Here is a 20,936-nt window from a genome sequence, read left to right as displayed (position 1 = left end):
AAGCAGCAGTCGCTGTGCAGTATCTCACCCTGTGCTCTTTTCCAACTGCCACCTCCGTATCCTTCTCCAGGCCGGTCTGAGTGGTATGTTGACCCCGGGGGGTGGTTGTCTCCCCAGGTCTCTACATCACAGGGTACAACTGACACCCTGGCTAAGGGCCCCCTCTCCAAAGAGACCAGCCAGGGCAAAGTGAGTCCATCGCACAGTCATCTCTCACCTCATCTATTTCTAGACAAGACATCCTGTCCTATCCGTTTCCATCCTCCTTTCACATTCACTCATGCTCTTTGTGTTTCCTTAAATCTCACTTCTTCCCTCCTGACACTTGGTTGTCTTGCTGATGCAGGTGAGTGTCTGCAGGCATGAAAAGCAGCTACTTGGCCCTTTGTCTTTCCTGGATGTGTTTACCCTTTAGTCTCTTCGTTTATTTTCTTAAAACCCTGATGGGAAGCGTCTTGCATGCTGACCCTACACTTCCACAAACACTGCAGCACTAACACGTTATACTTTTCTCATCAAAGATGGACAAACACTTGCAGATGTTTACACTTACAGTGCTAACCTGGGTATCTCATCACCAGTGGTGCTTTAATGCACCGGCTCTCCCTGACTGAAGCCCACAGGCTTTGGCTACAAAGCAGCTTTAAGTGACCGTGTTTAATAAAATTTTAACTACTAGCCGCCCCCCTCCCCTTCCGGCCGCCACCCCCCAAATTTTACCGTCGCCGTCCAGGATGACGACCACACTTTTATAGAATGAAGTAGTGCAGTCTCTACTCATGTAGCCCAGAGGTCACTGACCATGCTAATGTGTCTGTACTCATATAACCCAGGGGCCTCTGACCATCACCTCCAGTTCACAGTTTTTCATCCTAGACTGTCTCTTCCAATTAATTGGCCCTTCATTTTAAAAAATGATTTTGTTCTTCCACTTACCACCATACTTTGATTTCCTTCTGACATCGACTTCCTTCTTTCACTGAAATCTGCAGGAAGCGTGGCGCCTGCGCTAAGAATCATCTCTTTGTATGTTCCTTTTTTAACCGGGTCTCCTTCCATTTCTTACTTTCAGCTTTACGGCTGCATGTTGGAGGGTTTGCAGGATTTTTGCAGGACTAAGAAACATTAAAACGTTTCAGTTTTAGCGGATGACGGTTTCACAAAGGGGCTGTAGTACAGTAATTCCGACAGTGTCCAAGCTGGTGGCTCAAGTGTGATGTCATATTGAGAGACAGAAACCTGATCCGTCTCCGTTGGCAAGTTTATGAAGTAGAAAGTCAGTGTTTTTCTTGGGAAGCTGGGCTTCGCAAACCTTTATTCTCTATGGGGTCTATTCTCCCATCAGGTGCAAAAGTCGAAAAAACACCCAAAAAGTTACATGCTTTTGAGTTACACCTATTCCCCCCTGTCATCCCGGTCACGCCCTCCGTGTAAAAGATGTGTAAAGTATAATTAATTCATCAAACAAGAAAAGGGGGTTGGCTCCCTCAGTGATTTCAGCAACAAGCGGCATGTGGAACTCAGACTCTTTAACTTGCAATGTGAACCTAACTGAAATTCACAGAAACCGCTTTATTCTGAAAATGAAAGCGTGCTGGCAGCCGGCTACGTCCGTATCTGTTCATTAACGTCAATTTGAGAATCCTTTGACAAAAATGAGGCGTCACAGTGAAACACTTTTCACTTTTGTGAGCAATTGATATTTAATACTTTCTGGGCTTCGGCTTTTTTTTCGCTCTCTCTTCAATAACAATAAAATAATAATGAAATTTACTGCGTGGTCCATACAAGTTTATATCTTAGATTATTTGCTTACGAATAGTTTTGAGCAAGGCAAGTATCCTGGTCAGGGACTTCCATTGGTAACCCCTGACATAGTATATGTATGAAACAATGTGTACTAATATATCGACAAATCGCATCCCATATTGGTTCAAAATGGAGTCGGCACAAAATGATTAGCCTTTAACTATGTGCCCGGAGACATGCTATGCATTCGGTGCCCGTCATTTGGAGACGATAGCGGACTATACTTGGCCATCTCTGTCTTTGCACCCTTTGCCGTCTTTCCAGCTGCCGGCGGTTCACACGTACATGCATGTCAGCTTAAAGCTGAGAGGGCACACTACCTACTTTGAAACTATTTTTTGCTCATTTTAATTGAGGTAACTATTTTTTAACCGAAAAGTATCTTGGCCTTATTGATTCACCTACAAGGCATTTCGACAAGGCAGCTTGAGTCTAGCCTTATGATTATATTTGCATATACTGATATATTTCTATAGACTATTGTGTTATATAATACTTAGATATTTATATGAATACACTTAAAGGGAAAAAGCACGCAGTTATTATTTTTTTGGTTGTTTGGTTTTTTTTTTGACAGACACGCATGGGAGAATGGACCCCTACATCTGTAGGTACATTTAGGGACCCAGACCAAAGTCTGAGGTATGAATGGAACAGGATATGCTTTGAGTTGGTTGTACTTCTCTGTACTTCATATTGTGTGCATTTATTGGGCATTGGAAAAGACGCAGGGTGCAGGGTGGAGAATTAGTGTATCTGAGGTTGGTTTGTCTGTCATCTTATAATGGACGTCTTTGATGCCTTTGGTCACCTTAAGCTCCCTGGAACCTGAGCTGTAGTTCTGCCCTGGTTTGCAGGTCTAGGTGCTCTTATGTTGCTTAAATTTACTGCATTTAACTTTTGTAGCACTTAATGTAGAACTATGAATAAGCAGAACAGTAAACATAGTAATTTTTTGCACATTAATATTGTTGCAGCCATATTTAATCGTTAAGTTGTAAAATTTGAGTGGGTGGCTGAGCCAGGGTCTCAGATATCTGAGCAGACAGACACCTTAGCAAGGCTGGAAGAGCAGCAGGTGGGCTACGGGCAGTACGAGCTGGCGGCCAGTCAGCGAGCGACTGGCTCTTCATGTGTTTGGTGATTCATGAGTAACACCTATGAGACCAGCCACTGGCGGATTTTCATCTAAATCCTACGAGGGATGATATGATGTTTTAACTTTTAAATAAATCAAAATAAGTCATCTCCTCAGACAACTTGGTACTCGCTGTGTGAGTTACTTTCAAAACCCTATGGAAACCATCTAATTTAGTTTGTATGCAGTAAACTGAGAACTTGGGATCATGCACGAACACCTGAAAACATGAACTAATGACTAATCCCGGGCCTGAGCACTGCGGGGTGACTGTAGTTTTGGTCTAACATCACATAGAAGCTTCTGCTCGCCATCCTGCTCTTTCTAACCCGGGAAGCTGGTGACTCTGTCCTTTTCTGCTGCTGTGCTGTGTTATAGGTTCAGATAGTAACCAAAAAACTGGACTTCAGCCACATCACGTCACGCTGTGGCTCCAAGGACAATATCAAGCATGTGCCAGGTGGAGGCAACGTAAGTACATGGCTGCTGTGACACAGGTGCCATTTGCCCCAACAACTCAAGCAGTAAGAATCTCCTTCAGTGTCCCTTAAGCAGCAGAGACCAAATTCACATGACAAATGGAGATGCCTCTAGACTGATGTTTCCTGGCGCAGTGTCACAATGGGAATTACATTTTCTGAGTAATGAAATCCTATAGGACCAGGGTAACCGCTGTCTGTCATGGTTTTCGCAGCATCCAGTGTGAGTCAGTTTCAGTCTGTATAACATAGTGTGTTATCTCACTCCTCACTTCCGGGTGCCATTTAACCTTCTTAGCTTATAGCTCCTAACTATTCGCTGTCCTTTGAATATTTGCTCTGGGTGCCACAGCATTGCTTTTCACCAGCATGTGGCACATTTGGGGATTTTGAATAATGGACCTATTTTTAATAACATTGGCTGAGCTGTTGCCCACTTTTCAAAACCCTCGCGTCAGGATTCTCACCGAGTGATAGGGGCTGTAACGGTACACATATTCATCGTGTGTCATTCGGTTGCATCATTTTCGGTTCAGAGCACACAATGAGGCAAATGAATACATTTCTTGGCACCTAAACTCAAGTAGATGTTCAGCATGGAAAATATAATTCACCTGCAGCTGTTGGTTGGTTATGACTAGTGTTAGTTACAGTCAGTTCTTAGCTCGAAGATCCTCCCACATAACTTAAATCAGTAGTTTGGGAACATTTCGGTTTTCTGGAAAAGCTCACCAATGCTAGAGAGAGGGTAGTTGATAGGACCAAGACCGTCTGTTGGCTCTGTTATACCAAACTCGGATATGTTGCTGAAAACACTTCCAGCATGCCAACTTATTTAAGGTGACATCATCGGGGTGTGTATACGACCAGAGCAATACAGAAGCAGTTTGACAATTTAGTCTTCCAGTGACATTTTTAAAAGTGCCAGGAAATTTACACTGAAATAAATAAATACGACTGTGAAGTGTTTATCACTACAGGTATACAACCGTACTTGACAGTAGAGAGGATTCGTTTCATCATTATTGTTACGATGCAGTCTTGCTTTTGGATGATTATTTAACATATTTATTTTTCCCGTGTGCAAATAAATGTCTTTTAGGTTTTGTTTTTTTTTTTTAGACGTCAGTAGACACATTGTTCCTAATTGTTTTTGAGGTTTTAATAATAAAAAAAAAAAATAAAGAAATGAATTCTGTTTTTCCTGCTGTACCTAAATGGCAGTGAACCATGAACCCAAAACCACAGTGTGGACATTGTGTACCATTACAGCCCTGCTAGTGAGCGCTGAGCTACATCTCAGCAGCTGGACTTATGGTCGCGTAATGGAGTCTCCGGCTTGGATTGGATCCTTGCAACCATTTAAAAGATATTTTTAAATGATAATAATAATGTGTGTGTATTACAGTTTACTTTTTTATTATGTAATTTAATAGTTTAATAGCCATCAAATATGCTTGTAATTTAAGGAAAGCATGTATAACTCCTGCTGCTGTATAATAGCTTTCAAGCATTTTCAAGAATTGAGCGGCTGTTTCTGACTCTTCTTGTTGTCATCGTTTGTTGAAAAGCTGTTTTGTTTATTTTAGATCCAGATACTGAACAAGAAGGTTGACTTGAGCAAAGTGACATCAAAATGTGGCTCCAAGGCTAATATGAAGCACAAACCAGGTAACCGGCATTTGTGATTGAGGCTTCATCGACTAGACTACTTTTCGTTGCGTGTCAGTGATTTCTTTGCTTGTATATATTCCTATATAGTCACCCCTTCACGTTTGTGAGAGTTTGGGGCAGAAGATCCCAGCAAATGTGAAACCTGGTAAATAATACTTGTGCAACCCTAACCTCAACCCATAGCAGTCTGCTGGCCTGAGCGATAAGATAAAATTCTATTCATTACCATTAGCAGTACTGTTAACAGTACTGTTGAATTACTTTGTCATTTCCTATCAGGACCTTTTTATATAATATACAAACCATCTAAATTATGCCTCTGTATGTACATAATTAGTACTGTATGAGCTGTGAGCACTAAGTTTTGAACTCATTACTAAAAATGCAAAATTAATAGTACTAAAAAGTTAAAAAGTAACTGCAAGAAACGCAAGATCCCACGGTCACAGACAGCTAACGTGCGAATGAGGCTGGTTGCCAATGATGCGCGACGAACCCAAGCCAAGACTTTTTATATTAAAGGTACCATGTGCGCTCACACTAACAAATATTTGTATATTATAAGATTTTATGTCATCCAAATAATTCTCTGTATTGTTTTTGGCTTACGCCTCGTCGGCAAGTTTTTGAAATGCTACAGCAAGCTCCAGAAATATCCCTGTTGAATTGTTCACAGCCGACTCGAGAATAACCAAAGCCACGAATATCGAATGTGCAAAGTGAAGGGGTTACTATATGAAGTGTGCATGTCAGAGTCTCTAGCAGCATAATGTAATAACTACTGTTAATGCAATAACTGCAGATAACATAATAAATTTTCCATTCTTAAAGTTATGTTATTGGTTCAGAAAATGTTACATTATTGGCCAGTTGTTGTATTGTTGACTTCTATTACATTAATAAGGGAAAAATTAGTCGTCATTATTTTATTACATTAACAGTAATAATCACATTATTGGCTGCTATAGACCCACTTATCTGCGGATTACCATGGTCGGGGAAAATAAATATCTGAAAATTTCGGAAATAAATGGTTCATAACCTTCAAACCTGGTATGGCAAGTGATTACAGGCTGTAACATGGTGAAATCTGCCAGCCCAGTCATACCCAGTACATGACTCATCCCTCTTTTGACCCCAAACCCACACGTCCCCACGGAACTCTCATCCCGGCCGCCTCTAGCGTTATCACTCATCGCATTCACCGCCACATTATCGCAGTGTCTGTGTTATAGGAATGTATAAAAAGCACGACTTTCATTGTTCCGTCATCCCTTGATACATGATATTTGTTCATTGTTCTGTCCTCTCTTGAAAATTAGGCTAAAACGTCAGAATTGCTTTCTTTTCAGAGAGATAGTATTATATAGTAATGTACAATGTACTTGATTATTAATGCTGGTAATGTCTTACTTGGTGTAATTTATCGGTTTAAGTTTATGATATGAATATGCGTGAAAATCGCGTTGTACCGTATATTGGGTCCAAGGACGGTTCGCTGTTTTTCGCGGCTTTGGCCATCCACGGTGGGTCTTGGAACATATCACCCCTGAGTATGGGGGCGACTGCTGTACCTGTAATTTTTGCCGAATCTATGTCTCCTGTAGGGGGAGGAGATGTGAAGATTGAGTCCCATAAGATCAGCGTCAAGGCTCAGTCCAAAGTGGGGTCTATGGATAACATGAACCATAATCCCGGTGGCGGCAATTTCAAGGTGAGGATTTCAGTTGGGTAATCAGGCGTAAGCATCCGCACCAATGGGGTATATAAAACAGTCCTAAATGCTGCATTACATTCATGGGGATTACAGGACAAGCTCCAAAATATGTATTTCTTTTTCCATATAATTAACTTCTGGAATGTTCACATGACAAGTGATTGCTCTAAGATGACAGGAGAAGCACGCTTTCCCTATAAAGTTGCCACAAGAATTGAATTAGTCCGTGTACCAATGCAAATCAATTGTATTTGCCATTAGAAATGTCATTTTTCTTACTAATTGAATCACAGCACTGATCATTTCACGGGAGTTGCTTTTGACAGTATATATATATCAATTTCCCCTCTAAACCCAGGTTATTTACAGCCCATAGATGCCCATTCATGCCCAGTGATGCAGGGCTTCACTGTAAATGTGTGGAAGAGCCGTGCTTCACTGGGAGTCTATGAGAGCATCATACATGGTTTTTCATGGGCAACGTTTATTGGAGACCTGCCTGGAAGCCAGGCTTCTTTTCACAGGACATGATAAACTACCAGTACCATTAATGCTCAGGACTGACAGGTTTCACATGCTGTTGGCGGTGTTGGCTCACAGAATTTATTTATTATGTCACATGCAGGGACGCAGAAGTGTTTAGCTGAAGCCCAGAGTGACTGTTTCATATGTCATCTTTCGCCACTGGCATTTTAAAATATTGTACAGTAACTAAAGTCATCAAATTGTACTGATTTTTAGTAGACTGTTTTGGTAGGTAGCTTGCCAACTAAGCTGTGCGTGCTGGAACTGAGCTAGGGGCTCTGAAGCACTACAGACCTTGCAGCTAATGCTGTTGACTTCTAAAGAAGCCCCTTGACGGAGGAGAGCGGAATTTACATATAAGCAGCAGACCTAATAAAAAAAAAAAAAAAAACGTAGCCTGTTTAGGTCACGCTTCCAGCTGTCCACACTGTGCTTCCTCCCTTTTTAAAAATCACTGCCACTGATTCACACACAATATATTCCATATGTGTGTATGTAAGCAGGCATGTACAGAATAAACAATAACAATTATAAAGATTTACATATGTAATCTTTTAAACTTCAAAATGTTTAACTTAAGCAAACATTTGATGTGTGTGTGTGAACTTTTTCTTTCTGACTTTAGTTTGTTCACCCTGCTATGATTCTTAAAGACACAAACTCTTAGTCCTCAACCTGTACAGTTTTGAAATGATCAACCGTATGCGTTGGAATGGCGTATTATATACCATGTCTTGCACACCCTAGAAAACTGGATGCCGCAAAGTTCTTCCTAGTTATCTTTTGTTGTTTTTCTACTTGCCAACATGTTTGAAATTGAGAGATATGCCTACATTTGGTAAATATGTACTGGACGCTGGAAATACTGATCGGTAAGTTTGTTGGAACATGTATGAATGAAATTGCGATGACAGGTGTCTCGGGATCCCACAAGTAACATCCTAATAAATCATATCTAGCAACGTGTAGTTTTTTCTTTATGTTACCTATATTTTATCACTATATTTGCCTAAACTTTAGGATAATTATGTTAATACATTAAAAGGGTTCTAGATTTCAATGCCCTAGTGTGCTCCTCGTCTTCCTCGTCCTCTCGTGTCCTCGCCCAGGTCTGGATGACAGTTGGCTCCATGCCACTGCCCACATGTGCCAACTTCCTGCTGGACATTGGACGGGTGTCTCCGTCTCCGCATGTGTGCCCCCCGCCCCAGTCCCGCTGCCCCGTCTAGCCCAGTGTTCCATTTTCTTAGTCTTTGTTTTGTCTTTAATGCCTTTAATATTGTTAATAACGCCCTTGCTGGTGAGGGCTGCTTTGAACCTCCATCAAGGATCCACATCTCCAGCTGTTTTAACCCCAAGGATGACCTTGAGTCCCATTTTTGGGGTGGGGGTGGGGGGGTCCCCAATGGTAATATTTGCTGAGCAAGACATGGAGCACTTTGCCTCTGGGTCAGTATTTGGCCTAGAAGCATCAAAACATTACAAATGACTTGGTTAGACATATTGCCCACAAGGAATCTGCAGGACACAAAAGAAGGTTAGATATCAGAGGGAAAGAATAAACGTGGACAGAGCTGACCTGACTGTTCTGACTCCTTGGCCTGATCTCTCCAGCTCATCCTGAGTCTGAGAGGACTGACAGAGAATGGGCAGCCAGTCAGAGTTCAAGGGTGATGTCACACTACCCCTCAGCCTATGGAGATCCATCTTTCAAACAGCATCATTGCTATGTCCATGGTTGCATCACTCATCATCTGTGGCAATGTTGGTCGTCCCTCGTAACCCCCCCCATCAGACATTTATAAACCCAGTCAGTACATCATAAGAAGCCAAATTTGAGAGTCCATGTCACAGTTGGTGTAAATACCAGCATTTATGTGGTCCAGATGCTTTTACGTTATACAATGAGCCATCTCAACAAAACATGTTTAAAGTTTTTCACGCACTGCGTAAAAGATTTCAGCCGTTACCTACATTGCACCAAGATTTCTAGAACAGACAAAAAAAAAAGTTCAAATGAGAATAACTACCCAAGCATAAAATCTAGGTGCACATGAGGCTAACTGTCCTAGCTGTTCTCTGTTGTGTGCAAAGACGCACAGCCCCAGACCCTTCTGCACAAAAGCATTCACTTCCCTTTATTTTGGTTATGCATTTGCACAGCTGAGCTCTCACCTGTCATTAACGTGAAAAACCACATTGATGAAATCCAGAACTGCACAGTGTGCTTGCTGAGGCATGGTGGCCCACTGCACCATATGATGCCGCTGGGATCTCGCATGGGAACCGTGACCATCACAACTCCGACTCCATCTTCTCCCTTTCTGTAACTGAGACCTCCCTCTTGGTTGTCTGAACTGCCCCCTTCTGGCCATTAAAGGGGTTGCAGGGAGATAAACTGAACCAGTCGGTTACCACACAGCCAAACGAGATTTTCCTAAGATCTGATCATTCTCCGCTGGCTTCTAAAATCATGCAGCTTATTTGGCCACAAATATAGACTCTAATTAAAGTAATTTTGAAGCACCTACTTTACAGTAGACGGCGTACATCGTGCCTGGAGTGAAAGTGTTACTGTCGAACTCTTGAGGATGCGACTTAAGTCCAAGTGCTTCATCAGATTTGTAGCCAAATAAAGCATCATATGAATTACAGTGTCACTAGTGTGGGGCCTTATTTTAATATTTCACGGTCATTGCCCATCGACATTTTGTGTTTTAACCATTGCTTTTCCTCCACCTGACCAGGTTAGAGGACACCTTCCTGCAATTTGTCATCTCAGACCCGTTTCATGTCATTTTTGGTTGGCAGCATCAGCCATACATTGCGGAGACTTGTGATCGCCCCATCATCCCATGGCCATCCCTCCTCCCCTACTGACACCCTACTGTCCCACTGTGTGTTTCTAGGCTGAGGGGATGCAGGAGACAACTGAGGGCAATGGGGCCCCCTGTATTGGGGGTACAGCCCAGGAGACTGGCCTGCTGGAGGCTGTGTCTTGCGGGGGCGAGGGGCTTCGTGACCCCCAGGTCCTGGACACACGCATCCCTGAAACAAGTAAGTGTGCCCCACCCATGGACCACCCTGCCCCCGCTCCCATCGGTCCTGCTCTCTCCCATCCCTTATAGTGGGACTCCAGCTGAGCTAAACTGTGTCCCCTAGGTTTGCTTTTTTTTGGGGGGGGGGGTCAGTTGCTACACCTGGCTGACAGTTTTGGGCAGGAAGAGGGAGCAGTTCCTAACAGTCCATAGCAGGGGCTACAGCGTGACCTCCTACCCAGGGCAGGGTGCAATGCTTTTTTTTTTTCTCATTTGAAGCGTCGCGTAAAAATTTCCCTCAAAAATGTTTCATGCAAATTTGGAGATTCTTATTTTTTTCATGGTGGAAGCAGGAGGACAGTGGCGTTTTGTGTAGGTGAGAAACGTGGTTTGTGTATGGGGTTCTGTGTGTACGGGGTTCTGTGTGTACGGGGTTCTGTGTGTACGGGGTTCTGTGTGTACGGGGTTCTGTGTGTACGGGGTTCTGTGTGTACGGGGTTCTGTGTGTACGGGGTTCTGTGTGTATGGGGTTCTGTGTGTACGGGGCCCTGTCATTCACTCGATGAAGTAGGCCGTCAGGGGTCCTGCTACGCTGCACAGGAAGGAAGACGCCAGTCCGGAGCAAGATGCTAATGGGCGTTTTATGTTTTATTAGCATCGTTAAATCCAAACCCGTGATCTCTCCATCCGCTCAAACTTCCATTGTGTGTGTCTGGATTATTTCTGATGGCATGTCTGTTCTCCTTTAATTACTTTCTGTGACATTGGGAAAATGCAGAACTGAAATTCTCAGCTAATGCTCTAGCTAAGTTTTATTTTAGCATCTTGTTACATAATAGCTTAAAGTAAGTATAGTTAAAACTCTTCATGAATCCTCATGCAAATATGGTCTGTTTTTAAGGCACAGTAGAAATAGCTAGAAAATAAATCTTTACTGAGAGGTAAGACAGCAGCTGTTACTTTGCATTTAGGTTTTATTTCACCGGGTGTATATGTAGATATATATTTGGTAATACATTTGTAAATAGTATTTTCTATCCTGGATGAATGGTAACCTATTTTTATGTTACTGGAGACTGGCCAGCTACACAAAGCAGTGGTTTAAGGGTATTATTCTAGGTGTTTGAAAGTATATGTGGGATGATTGCATTCCAGGGGCTGCATCACACTCACTGACAAGGCAGAGTCATTCCTGCATCCTGCTGAGTTTGTGTTCATAGGTCCGGTCTCTCCATCCCTCTTCCTCTTCCTCTTGCCTTTCCTTGCTGCAGATTGAGTCTCACAAGCTGAACTTCCGTGAGAACGCCCGGGCTCGCACGGACCACGGCGCTGACATCATCATCCGAACGCACCCACCGCGCAGCATCTCTCTCACTGACTCCCTGGGGTCCGCCAGCATGCTCCGCTCCCCCCCGACCCCCTCCTTCATGTCCATGATAGAGCAGGGGGGCGACGGTGTGCTGCCGGGACTAGCAACATGATTTTAGCTCTCTCCCCACCTCTCACCCCTCATCTCTCGCTTTCTTCTTTTCTTCCTCAGCTCTCCCTATCCCCTCATCTCCCCAGTCACCGTCGTACACAGTGCAGGTAGCGCTTTCAGCTTCCCAGCTTCCTTTGCCTCATGGGGACCTGCTTCACATACAGATTCAGTGCAACTCATTATCACAAATCACCCCCGCCCCCCAGCCACGCCCTTCTGCCCCTACACAGGAGCTATAGTGAGATGCTCCCCCCCCCGTTCCCAGCAGCAGTGCCGTCATTGTTAAAGTGCGGCTGCCACCAACATCGTCATTCATACAGTGTGACACCTCAGTCTTGATAAGTCAATGTCCCGTTGTAATTCCAATGATGGCCACCAGGAGGCAGCCTCACCCTGTGTGTACCCCGTGGCAGGCAGCTTTTAGAGTGCACTATGAAAGCAATCCAAAAAAAAAGCAAGTCTTGTCAAGAGCCTGTAGGACTATTGTATGTAGCTAATGACTGCAGACAGCCTGCCCTTCCCTCTTCATTCTCCCTTAGACCCTACACCACACCTTCTCACTCCCAAACTTCAGAATGCATACAAGTATTAGAAACACGTAGGCTGTCCAAACAGTAGTCTATTTAAATCTTGTTAAAAATTCTGTGTTGTGTTTGCGTAACTGTGTATTTCGTTTGTGCCTTTTTTGCCCCCGGTTCTTCATTCTTGTCTTTATCGTTGTATTCTCTTTAAGCAATACGGTGGTCTTTGCTGATACGATACAAGAATGTGCACAGACACGAGTACATGTCACCTTTATGGTCTGAGCGATACGGATGGCCTGGGGTGGAGCAGGGAGACCAGGTGGGGCGATTAGGAAGCTGTCCAGAGGGAACGAGGTGGGTGGGGCTGGGGAAGGTGGATTTATGGACAGAATGACATGCAGTACATTTATGTACACTTATTCCTTTTGGTTGCTTAGCGATTTCTGCAGTTGGCAGTAGAAGAAAGGGGAAATTTTACATTAGTGATTCCGCCATGAGGAGGACGTGAGTTAGGGAAATTGGGGGGGGGATATGCACCTTTTGTATAACTAAAGCCGTGGGGGGGAGAGGGTCTCTCGAGTCTGAAAATAGATAACACACAAATTGAATGGCAACAGTAAAAAGATACATTTAATCCTGATGTATGTGTAACTCTTGTGTGCTTTAATACTGAACAGATTTGAATATCTTTTATGGATTTTAACAGTTTTTTGTCTTGTAGCTTGTACTTATCACTTATAAAATGAGTCAACTATACAGTTTTTATGATCGTAGGATTGGTGTGGCAATGATGTAGCTAAGCAATGCTAGCACTACCAGTGACTTCGACCTGTAAGGTGGTCAAAGGTAACGGAATGGCGGCCCTAGAACAAAGTTATATGGTTTGTGAAAAGGAGATTGTTTAAAAAACAAGAAAGGATTTGTAACGTTATTTAAGTCTCTGGGGACTTCAGCGGGTGAATGTGGAGAAGGTTCTCGTCCTTTAAATGAGTTTTAGCAGCAGCCTGCTTCTATAAATGCAGCTGTACTTTCTGGTGCAGCAGGAAGCCTGTTGTATAAGTAGAGGCAGAGTCCTGTGCTGCCTTTTTAATAATGACTGTGAGCAAGCAATGGCGCTTTGGGTCAGCCAGCACTGATTGTATGCTGTGTCTGAGAACTCTCACATCCAAAGTGTAGTACGTACACACATTCACAGTGTCACTCTAATAATATCTAGGGGTATAGTTTGCTTATAACTCTTTAGACTTTTAGCCAGAGGGAGACGGAGAGAGCAATGCAGAGGGATGTGAGGAATGCTACTTTGTGAATAAAGATGTGGTAGACCGTGGGTGTTTATCAATAGCAAGAATGCAAAGATCGTACTTGTGGTCTTGGCAAGAGCCGCCTTGAAAACCTGCTTCCCAAGAACAGACTTCGGACACAGTGAATCGTGGGATTGCTCTCGTTCTGCGAGGATTCAGCCGATGTATCCTTGATATTTGGGGCGAGGCGAGAACGACATTCGGGGATTATTACCACCCTCCGTACCTCTCTGCTTAGTATTGTAACTGGTCTTCGGCCATGGAAGACGTTGAAGAACGGGGGCGAGAACCCAAGTACGGTCGAGTACGCATATTAAGAGACACCCTGTGACACCAGATGCATTTTTCCTGTAATGGCATTTGTTTCTGACAGTGGAGGGCTGTATTGTCCCTTGTGTTTTTAGTGCACGTGACTAGTGCCGTGGTATCTGTTCACTAGCTAGTTTAGGCATGGACCCTGGGCTCATCACCATAACTATATTGAGTGAAACAGGAACCTTGTTCTGATCTTCACTTAGTTCTTCCATGACCTAAGCTTGCAGTGTGTAAGGTGGAGCTAGGAGGTGGTAAGGTGAAGATAGGGTTAGGGTTCAGGGGACAGGCACAGTTTGCAGCATAGTGTGATGGTGGGGGGCACCCGGTAATGACAAGCAAATGAGTAGAAATGATTATAAACGTCATCTGGTCTTCTTTGATTAGCAGTATAGGCACTGTTGTGCTGTCATACGGAGAATAAAAAAAATGGTTTATAAACGATTTGGAGTTGTACAGAGTTTAAAAAAATATAGTTTTAAACCCTTCTAAGGTGGATGGCAATCATATTGGTCATCCAGTCCATGACCTGTTGGGTGATGGCAGTGTAAGTCTCGTGCCTGCGCCAGTACTTTCTATGGAGTTTGCGAGCTTAATTCTGTGTGGGTGACGATCTGCTTGCCGTAATGGTAACCCCTGTGACCTTTAGACAGCGCCTGCACTCGACTGCTGGTAGTTACTCTCCTCCCCTTGTCCTTGTCATCCCTCGCCTCTTCTCTCCAAGCTGATCGTGTGCGTGCGTCATTTCGTATTACATATGCTGGTTCGCCACAGGGTCATATGGTTATATGGATGTTTTAACTCAACATTAAGCTTTTTTTTTTCCTTTTCTGAAGGTTTGTCTTTTCTTAAAAGAAGGAGCTGAAGTAAAAGAACATTTTTAAAACATTATGTATTTAAGAAATAAAACATATATATATATATATATATGTGTGTATTATTTCATTGCACTTAACCACTACAGTGTAGGTGTTTGGTGAGGAACACTGGAGGGGTTATTTGTGGTGTGTCTTAACGGTAAGTCTTTGAATCAGAAATCCAGCAGGGTACAGCTGTTGTACCTAAGAAAAACCTTTTCAACAACTGTAGTTCCTGAGTCGAATGGTGCATTAATGAAGTCAGGCTGCTATATTTAACGATTTCTACAGTTGGCAAATGCCCATGTGCCATCTCCCTGATGCTCTAAAGCATTGGTAGGATTTTTTTTTTAATTACTGAAATTGTATATGCTTTAAGATGTTTATTAAGTTAAATAATTTTGACAAGTGCGCTAGTGAAAAAAGCTGAAATAGAGATCAAAAGTTGTATTTGGTCTGTACTGATGGCCCCTCCAGTGCAACCTACCAACACATAAACACACACACACACACCGCTGTAGAGTGTGCAGGAGATGTCAGACCCCACCACACTCCTGTGTGAGATTTCAAAGGCGGTCTGCACCATCGGATACAGCAGTGAGGATCCCCTCTGTTGTCATGGCACACTGGGTATGTGCACTCTAATGGGAAATACCAGAAGACAATGTATCCTATCAAACAGACATTTGTCATTTTTACAAGTATTTTTCTTTTTTTTAATATTTTCTGGTTTGGAGGAGATGGTTATTGTGGTTAATTGTTAATTAGTGATGTGATTATTAATTATAAAATAAACATGTTACAAAATATATTTGGATATGTGTGTTGTTCTTTGTTTTTGTAAATATTTCAAAGTTATTTCCTTGATGCTGTAGTTATCAGATTTTACTGATTAATGCAATTTCATCCATCCAGCCATCTTCCAAACCTGGGTCGCGGGGGGTGCGGAGCCTATCCCGGAAGCAATGGGCACGAGGCAGGGAAGAACCCAGGATGGGGGGGCCAGCCCATCGCAGGGCACACTCACACACCATTCACTCTCACACGCACACCTACGGGCAATTTAGCAAGTCCAATTAGCCTCAGCATGTTTTTGGACTGTGGGGGGAAACCGGAGTATCCGGAGGAAACCCCACGACGACACGGGGAGAACATGCAAACTCCGCACACATGTGACCCAGGCGGAGACTCGAACCCGGGTCCCAGAGGTGTAAGGCAACAATGCTAACCACTGCACCAACATGCCGCCCCTGTTACTGGTTATGTTGTCAATATTTTAAATAAGAAATGTGCAAGTTGTAGTTAGTTCAGTTGTTTGGTACGTATATGGTTTTAAACCGTATATCTATCTGCAGGGCAAACAGAACAAATCTACCCTATTGCATATAAATAACCTATGATAAGATAAGATAAGATAGGACTCTATTGATCCCACAGTGGGGAAATTTGAGTTATCACAGCTCTAGACAGATAGCAAGAAAGAGTTACAAGAGTAAAGAATATAAAAAATGCAAGAATAAGAATACAGAAATAAAAATATAAAATAAGATAGGCACTACTATTGTATTAGTGTTTTATGTACACCCATATACAGTATGAAATATGGATAGTGGGTCGTGGAAAAGTGCAAGTAATAATAAATATCAACTATTTAACTACTATAGCTACTATAATACCAGGGAAGGGAATAACAAAGGAGAAATGATCCATGCAGCAGCAATCAACAAAGAGGGTTCTATTAAACAATACAGAACACAAAGGGAGAACCAGAAAACAAAGGGACCATGAGGGGCCAAGAGTAGGCAAGAACAAGAATTAAAATACAACTAACTACAAAGTAAACTAACACTAAAAGTACAACTAAGAAGACAGCAGCAATAAGACCTGTGCTGACCAAGCAAAGAGCAGACCACTAAAAACACAGTAACAACCACTATGACCGTCTAAGGAACAGAACAAAAGGCAGGCACTAAAATACACTGACTAGACGAGGGACAGGTGAGAACCATAACCAATTACTAAGGACCCAGGGCAACAAGGAACAGGTGGGAGCAGTCAATCAACAGATACAGAAAAGGTCCAAGCACCAAGGGAAACTAAAACAAAGAAAATTGAACAAACAGGCAACAGGGAGTAAAAATCAAGGAACCACACAGTTCTGGCTCAGCTACCTCTTTACCACAGCAGAATGGTACAGCAACCTCATAATTGCCAACGCTGCACCGATCTGTCTATCGATCTCCCGCTCCCTGCTGTCTGGGTAGTTATGTAATTTTAGTGTTGCTGCTATAATATGGAGTTTGATTACTGTAGACATAAATCTTACTTAAGTTTCACATTGACATTGTAATTTAATGAGACACAAATCTATATTCAGAGTTGCAAATCTGTGCTTTTTCCACACAAGGCAAAACTAACTAGTAAGAAGCCCATTTAAATTTCAGTACTTTTAATTGCGTTATTTAGTTTGAAAAGGTAATTGGTTACATTACTCATTACCACTAAAAGTAGTGGAATTACACTAATACCTTACAAACTACCAACACTGGAGGAGACAAAGAGAAATATTGACTCTCAGACAATACTGACATATACTGTAGTATCCAGCACCATTAAACATTAAAGGGGAAACCAAAACACACAAATTGGCTATTTTTAAACTAACCTAATGTTCTAACATGCCTAAACTACCCCCAACATGCACCTTCTTTTAATTCTAAGCAATAGCAAGGAGCTGCTGCGCTTCTTATGATGGACCACAGAAAATAGGAACTCTGACACAAATCAAACAGGTTCATTGAAAGTAGTGATGGCAAAAATAGGGCTTCCGAGAGACAAACAATTTATTTGGGGGAAAAAAAAAAATAACATTTTGGCAACAATCGAAACATAACGCTACATGGTGCCATCTAGTGGCCAAATAATGCTTAATTGACGCTGCAATGGAGAAACAGAATGCATGCGGCATTAGTAAAGCCATATTAAATAAACACCGATTTAATGCTCCCAAATTCCCCAGATCTCAGTGCAATCGAGCATCTGTGGGATGTGCTGGACACACAAGTGTGATCCATGGAGCCCCCCCCCCAACTTACAGGGCTTAAAGGATTTACTCCTAACCAGAAACCTCGTGACACTTCAGGGAGTCCAAGAAAGTCAGAAACAAATAACAATTTTTTAAATGGTATATTTTGGATCAGAAAATCAGTTAGTATCCATGATGTATTATACTGACTTTAATAGGCATGATAATTTTATTTAAACTAATCAATGCCTACAGTAAGAAAATGTTGACTCTCTTTACACATTTCAGTAGTGGTTAAATAGAAAGTCTGGAAGAATTCTTAGCTTGTCTTAAGATAGAAGAAATGATATTTTGAGGTATAAATGTAATAATGAGATCCTTACGGCTCATATATCTGATTATATCTTTGCAATTTATTACCGTTTATTGGAATTCTGTATTTAGAAAATGGTTTGATTGGAAAATGATTTGGGTGATAACCAATAAGTGTTTTTATAACTAATAAAACTAAGAGATACAAGATAATTCATAGAACTTATCCAGTGAAAATCCTTCTTAAACATCAATTTAATTTCCTTCTAGATGAAAATTATGAGGTTTGCAAAAGCAGCCCTTAAGCTATTCGACATTTATTTTGGTTGTCAGGGTCGGTGCCTGAAGGACCCAGTCCTCCATGTGCTGTTTTTGGCCAACATATGTTGCTGGTCATTCTGGTTCTCCTCCCTCCCTCTTGTAGACCGCAGCCCTTGTGTTTTTGCAGCTCAACAGGTTCAGTATGTGGCTCAGAAGTTGCACCCTCCAGTTGTGGGTTTGAGTCCAACACGTTTACTCAACACAAGGAGTGCAGTATTTATACAGATAGCTAACCTTTGGCCGTCTCATGAATAAATCATGCGTACTATTAATCGGTTTATTAAATGGTGGGGGTAAATAAACATCCTGCCCCTTTTCCTCTTTTCAGCCGGTCATTTAATCAGTTGGGTTGCTTTGTTTGCTCCCGGTTTTACTGTGTGTATCTGTTACCTGACTGTTCCTGTGTTGCTCCCTGTTTTAGTTCACTGTTCTCTGCCTGTATTCTTGACCCCTCATGGTTCCTTTTGCTTCTTGTTTTTTGCTTTATTTTAAAGGCCTTCGTTCTTTTTGAGCCTCAGCAAGGATCATCCCTCCATGCTTCACCATGCCCGTCCATAACAAATACGTGAAATTGTTATGTTTTATTTCTTAATCTCAGTTTTATATGTTTTTGTTGAATTAGGGTTAAGGGCCTTGTCCAGGGACCCAACAATGAAATCATTCTGCTGCTTGTGGTCCTCAAACCAGCAACCTTCCGATTTAGGGGCACAGAATTCTGACCCACAGAGCCATTCCACAGGAAAATGGGCAAATTTAGAATGGATTGGGGTGGGTGGGTGGGGGGGGGTAGTAAGTTAATGTAAAAAAGGCCTGCACTTGGAATTGCTTTTTTCTGTAGTAGGTCAGCTTTTAGCCCCCTTTTCACATCATCTATTTTACATCATCTATTTTCACACACTGAATCTAAATTACAGAAACATCAATTTGTGTACAAATGAAACGCCTCATATAAATGGAGGATCTGAATTTTAGCCTCACACAGTTTTATTTTTTGCATTAAATAGATCCTAACAAACTTTAAAATCCATTACAAAAACTTGCGTGACAATCTATTCTCCATTTAAATATCATTAAGAAACCTGGGATTAACGAGAGCTAAAACTGTAGACTAGAGAATGTCAACAGCACTCAGGTGTGACAAACTGGGCCCTCCTGCTGTTTTCATGGAGGCCCAAGGTCACTACAGGCTACATTATTATCCAGAAGCCCTTTGTCTTGTTGTCATTGCATTGTGTCATTTTTTTATCCTTGAGCACAAAGATAACCCTGTGAAATGCTTCGTCTTTTCTTGACCCAGGTGGAAGGTTATTAAGACGCATCTTCTTCTTTGTCGGCATCCACTCACAGTGTATAGTTTAAAGTCAGTTATACACATCAAAATAAAAATCTGTTCATCTATTTGATGTAGTCTTTGACATATATTTTAGGTATTCCCTAGTGTCCTGAGCACATTGCATTCAAATGTTCAGGGATCAGGGATGTCTGCCTTTAAGCAATAATTCAATTCCCCTGTAAACATTTTAACCTTAATAAGGTATAATTTTTTTCCCCATTCGGTTTTAGCCTTACAAGTACAAATACAAGCATCCTCACAGTAAATTGTTTAATTGTAGTCATTGTATTCAACCATATGGTACATATTCAATCACAATGCCTTTCAGTTGAACTTTGGGTGTTAAATCTCTCACGGGATAAATCTCCCGACAGATTTTTGATGTGTTTAAAGAGAAGCTTGTTTATGATCCAGTTGTACAGCTGAGAGTATTCTAGAGGTCAATGCTAAACATGTAAGCTTCAGATATGTTGCAGACACACTGAATAACGCGCACGGCTGCCTGATTTTCCAGTGGCAGGATGCGACAGGACTGATGTACTGATGTCCCACAATTAAAAAGGGTGTTTCATACTTAATATGTAGTAAAACTTCCCTATTTGTTCAGCTTTTCCCATGTTTAGTTAAGCTAATTTTAAATATTAACTGGAGATGTGGAAAGTTCAGGTTAAGAAAATACCGATCCAAACCAATATTTTGTTTCAATCAACCAGTTCAGTACTCTGTGACTGAGTACTCTGTACTCAACACTTCTTGCAAAGGCTAAAATATACTGGACTTACATTTGAAGGGTTTTTGTTCTGTGATCACGCCGGACCTGAATGAATATTTTTCACTGTTGTGGAATTATGCATTGATGAATGAAACAACTTTATAAGGTGCAGGTTGAACAAAAGGGGTAGTACAGTTTGACCTCATAGAAGGCACAAGGTGTAAACTTTCATTAACATACTATGTTTCGATCACAGTCAAAATGAGGTTAAAGGGAACATGCATCCAGGCCATAGCCATGCTTAAATGTCATGAGAGTTCAATGAGTACTGGGTGTGACATTATTGCCAGTCAACAAGCTGCCCGCGAGTGTTCACAAC

The 20,936-nt window shown here is 42.0% G+C and overlaps 1 protein-coding gene across 11 annotated transcripts in view; it reads left to right on the top strand.

The window, feature by feature from the left end:
- Window positions 1-15,663, top strand: part of LOC125740736 (microtubule-associated protein 4-like) — a 77,625-nt gene extending 61,962 nt beyond the window's left edge. For 5 of the 11 annotated variants that reach the window (XM_049012298.1, XM_049012306.1, XM_049012304.1 and 2 more), the window contains 5 exons: window positions 118-189; window positions 3,326-3,418; window positions 5,016-5,097; window positions 6,708-6,814; window positions 11,652-15,663. In XM_049012298.1, the coding sequence (XP_048868255.1) occupies window positions 118-189; window positions 3,326-3,418; window positions 5,016-5,097; window positions 6,708-6,814; window positions 11,652-11,861 (564 nt within the window). In that variant the 3' untranslated portion in view covers window positions 11,862-15,663. Of the gene's footprint in view, window positions 1-70; window positions 190-3,325; window positions 3,419-5,015; window positions 5,098-6,707; window positions 6,815-10,251; window positions 10,400-11,651 lie in introns of those variants that run through there. The other 6 variants (XM_049012299.1, XM_049012301.1, XM_049012302.1 and 3 more) reach the window with 6 other exon arrangements.
- Window positions 15,664-20,936: the final 5,273 nt, after the last annotated feature.

Source organism: Brienomyrus brachyistius, chromosome 4, assembly GCF_023856365.1.
Source record: "Brienomyrus brachyistius isolate T26 chromosome 4, BBRACH_0.4, whole genome shotgun sequence".
Classification (NCBI taxonomy): domain Eukaryota; kingdom Metazoa; phylum Chordata; class Actinopteri; order Osteoglossiformes; family Mormyridae; genus Brienomyrus; species Brienomyrus brachyistius.
The sequence above is the reverse complement of the archived record's forward strand: the minus strand, read 5'-3'. Positions and strand labels throughout refer to the sequence as shown.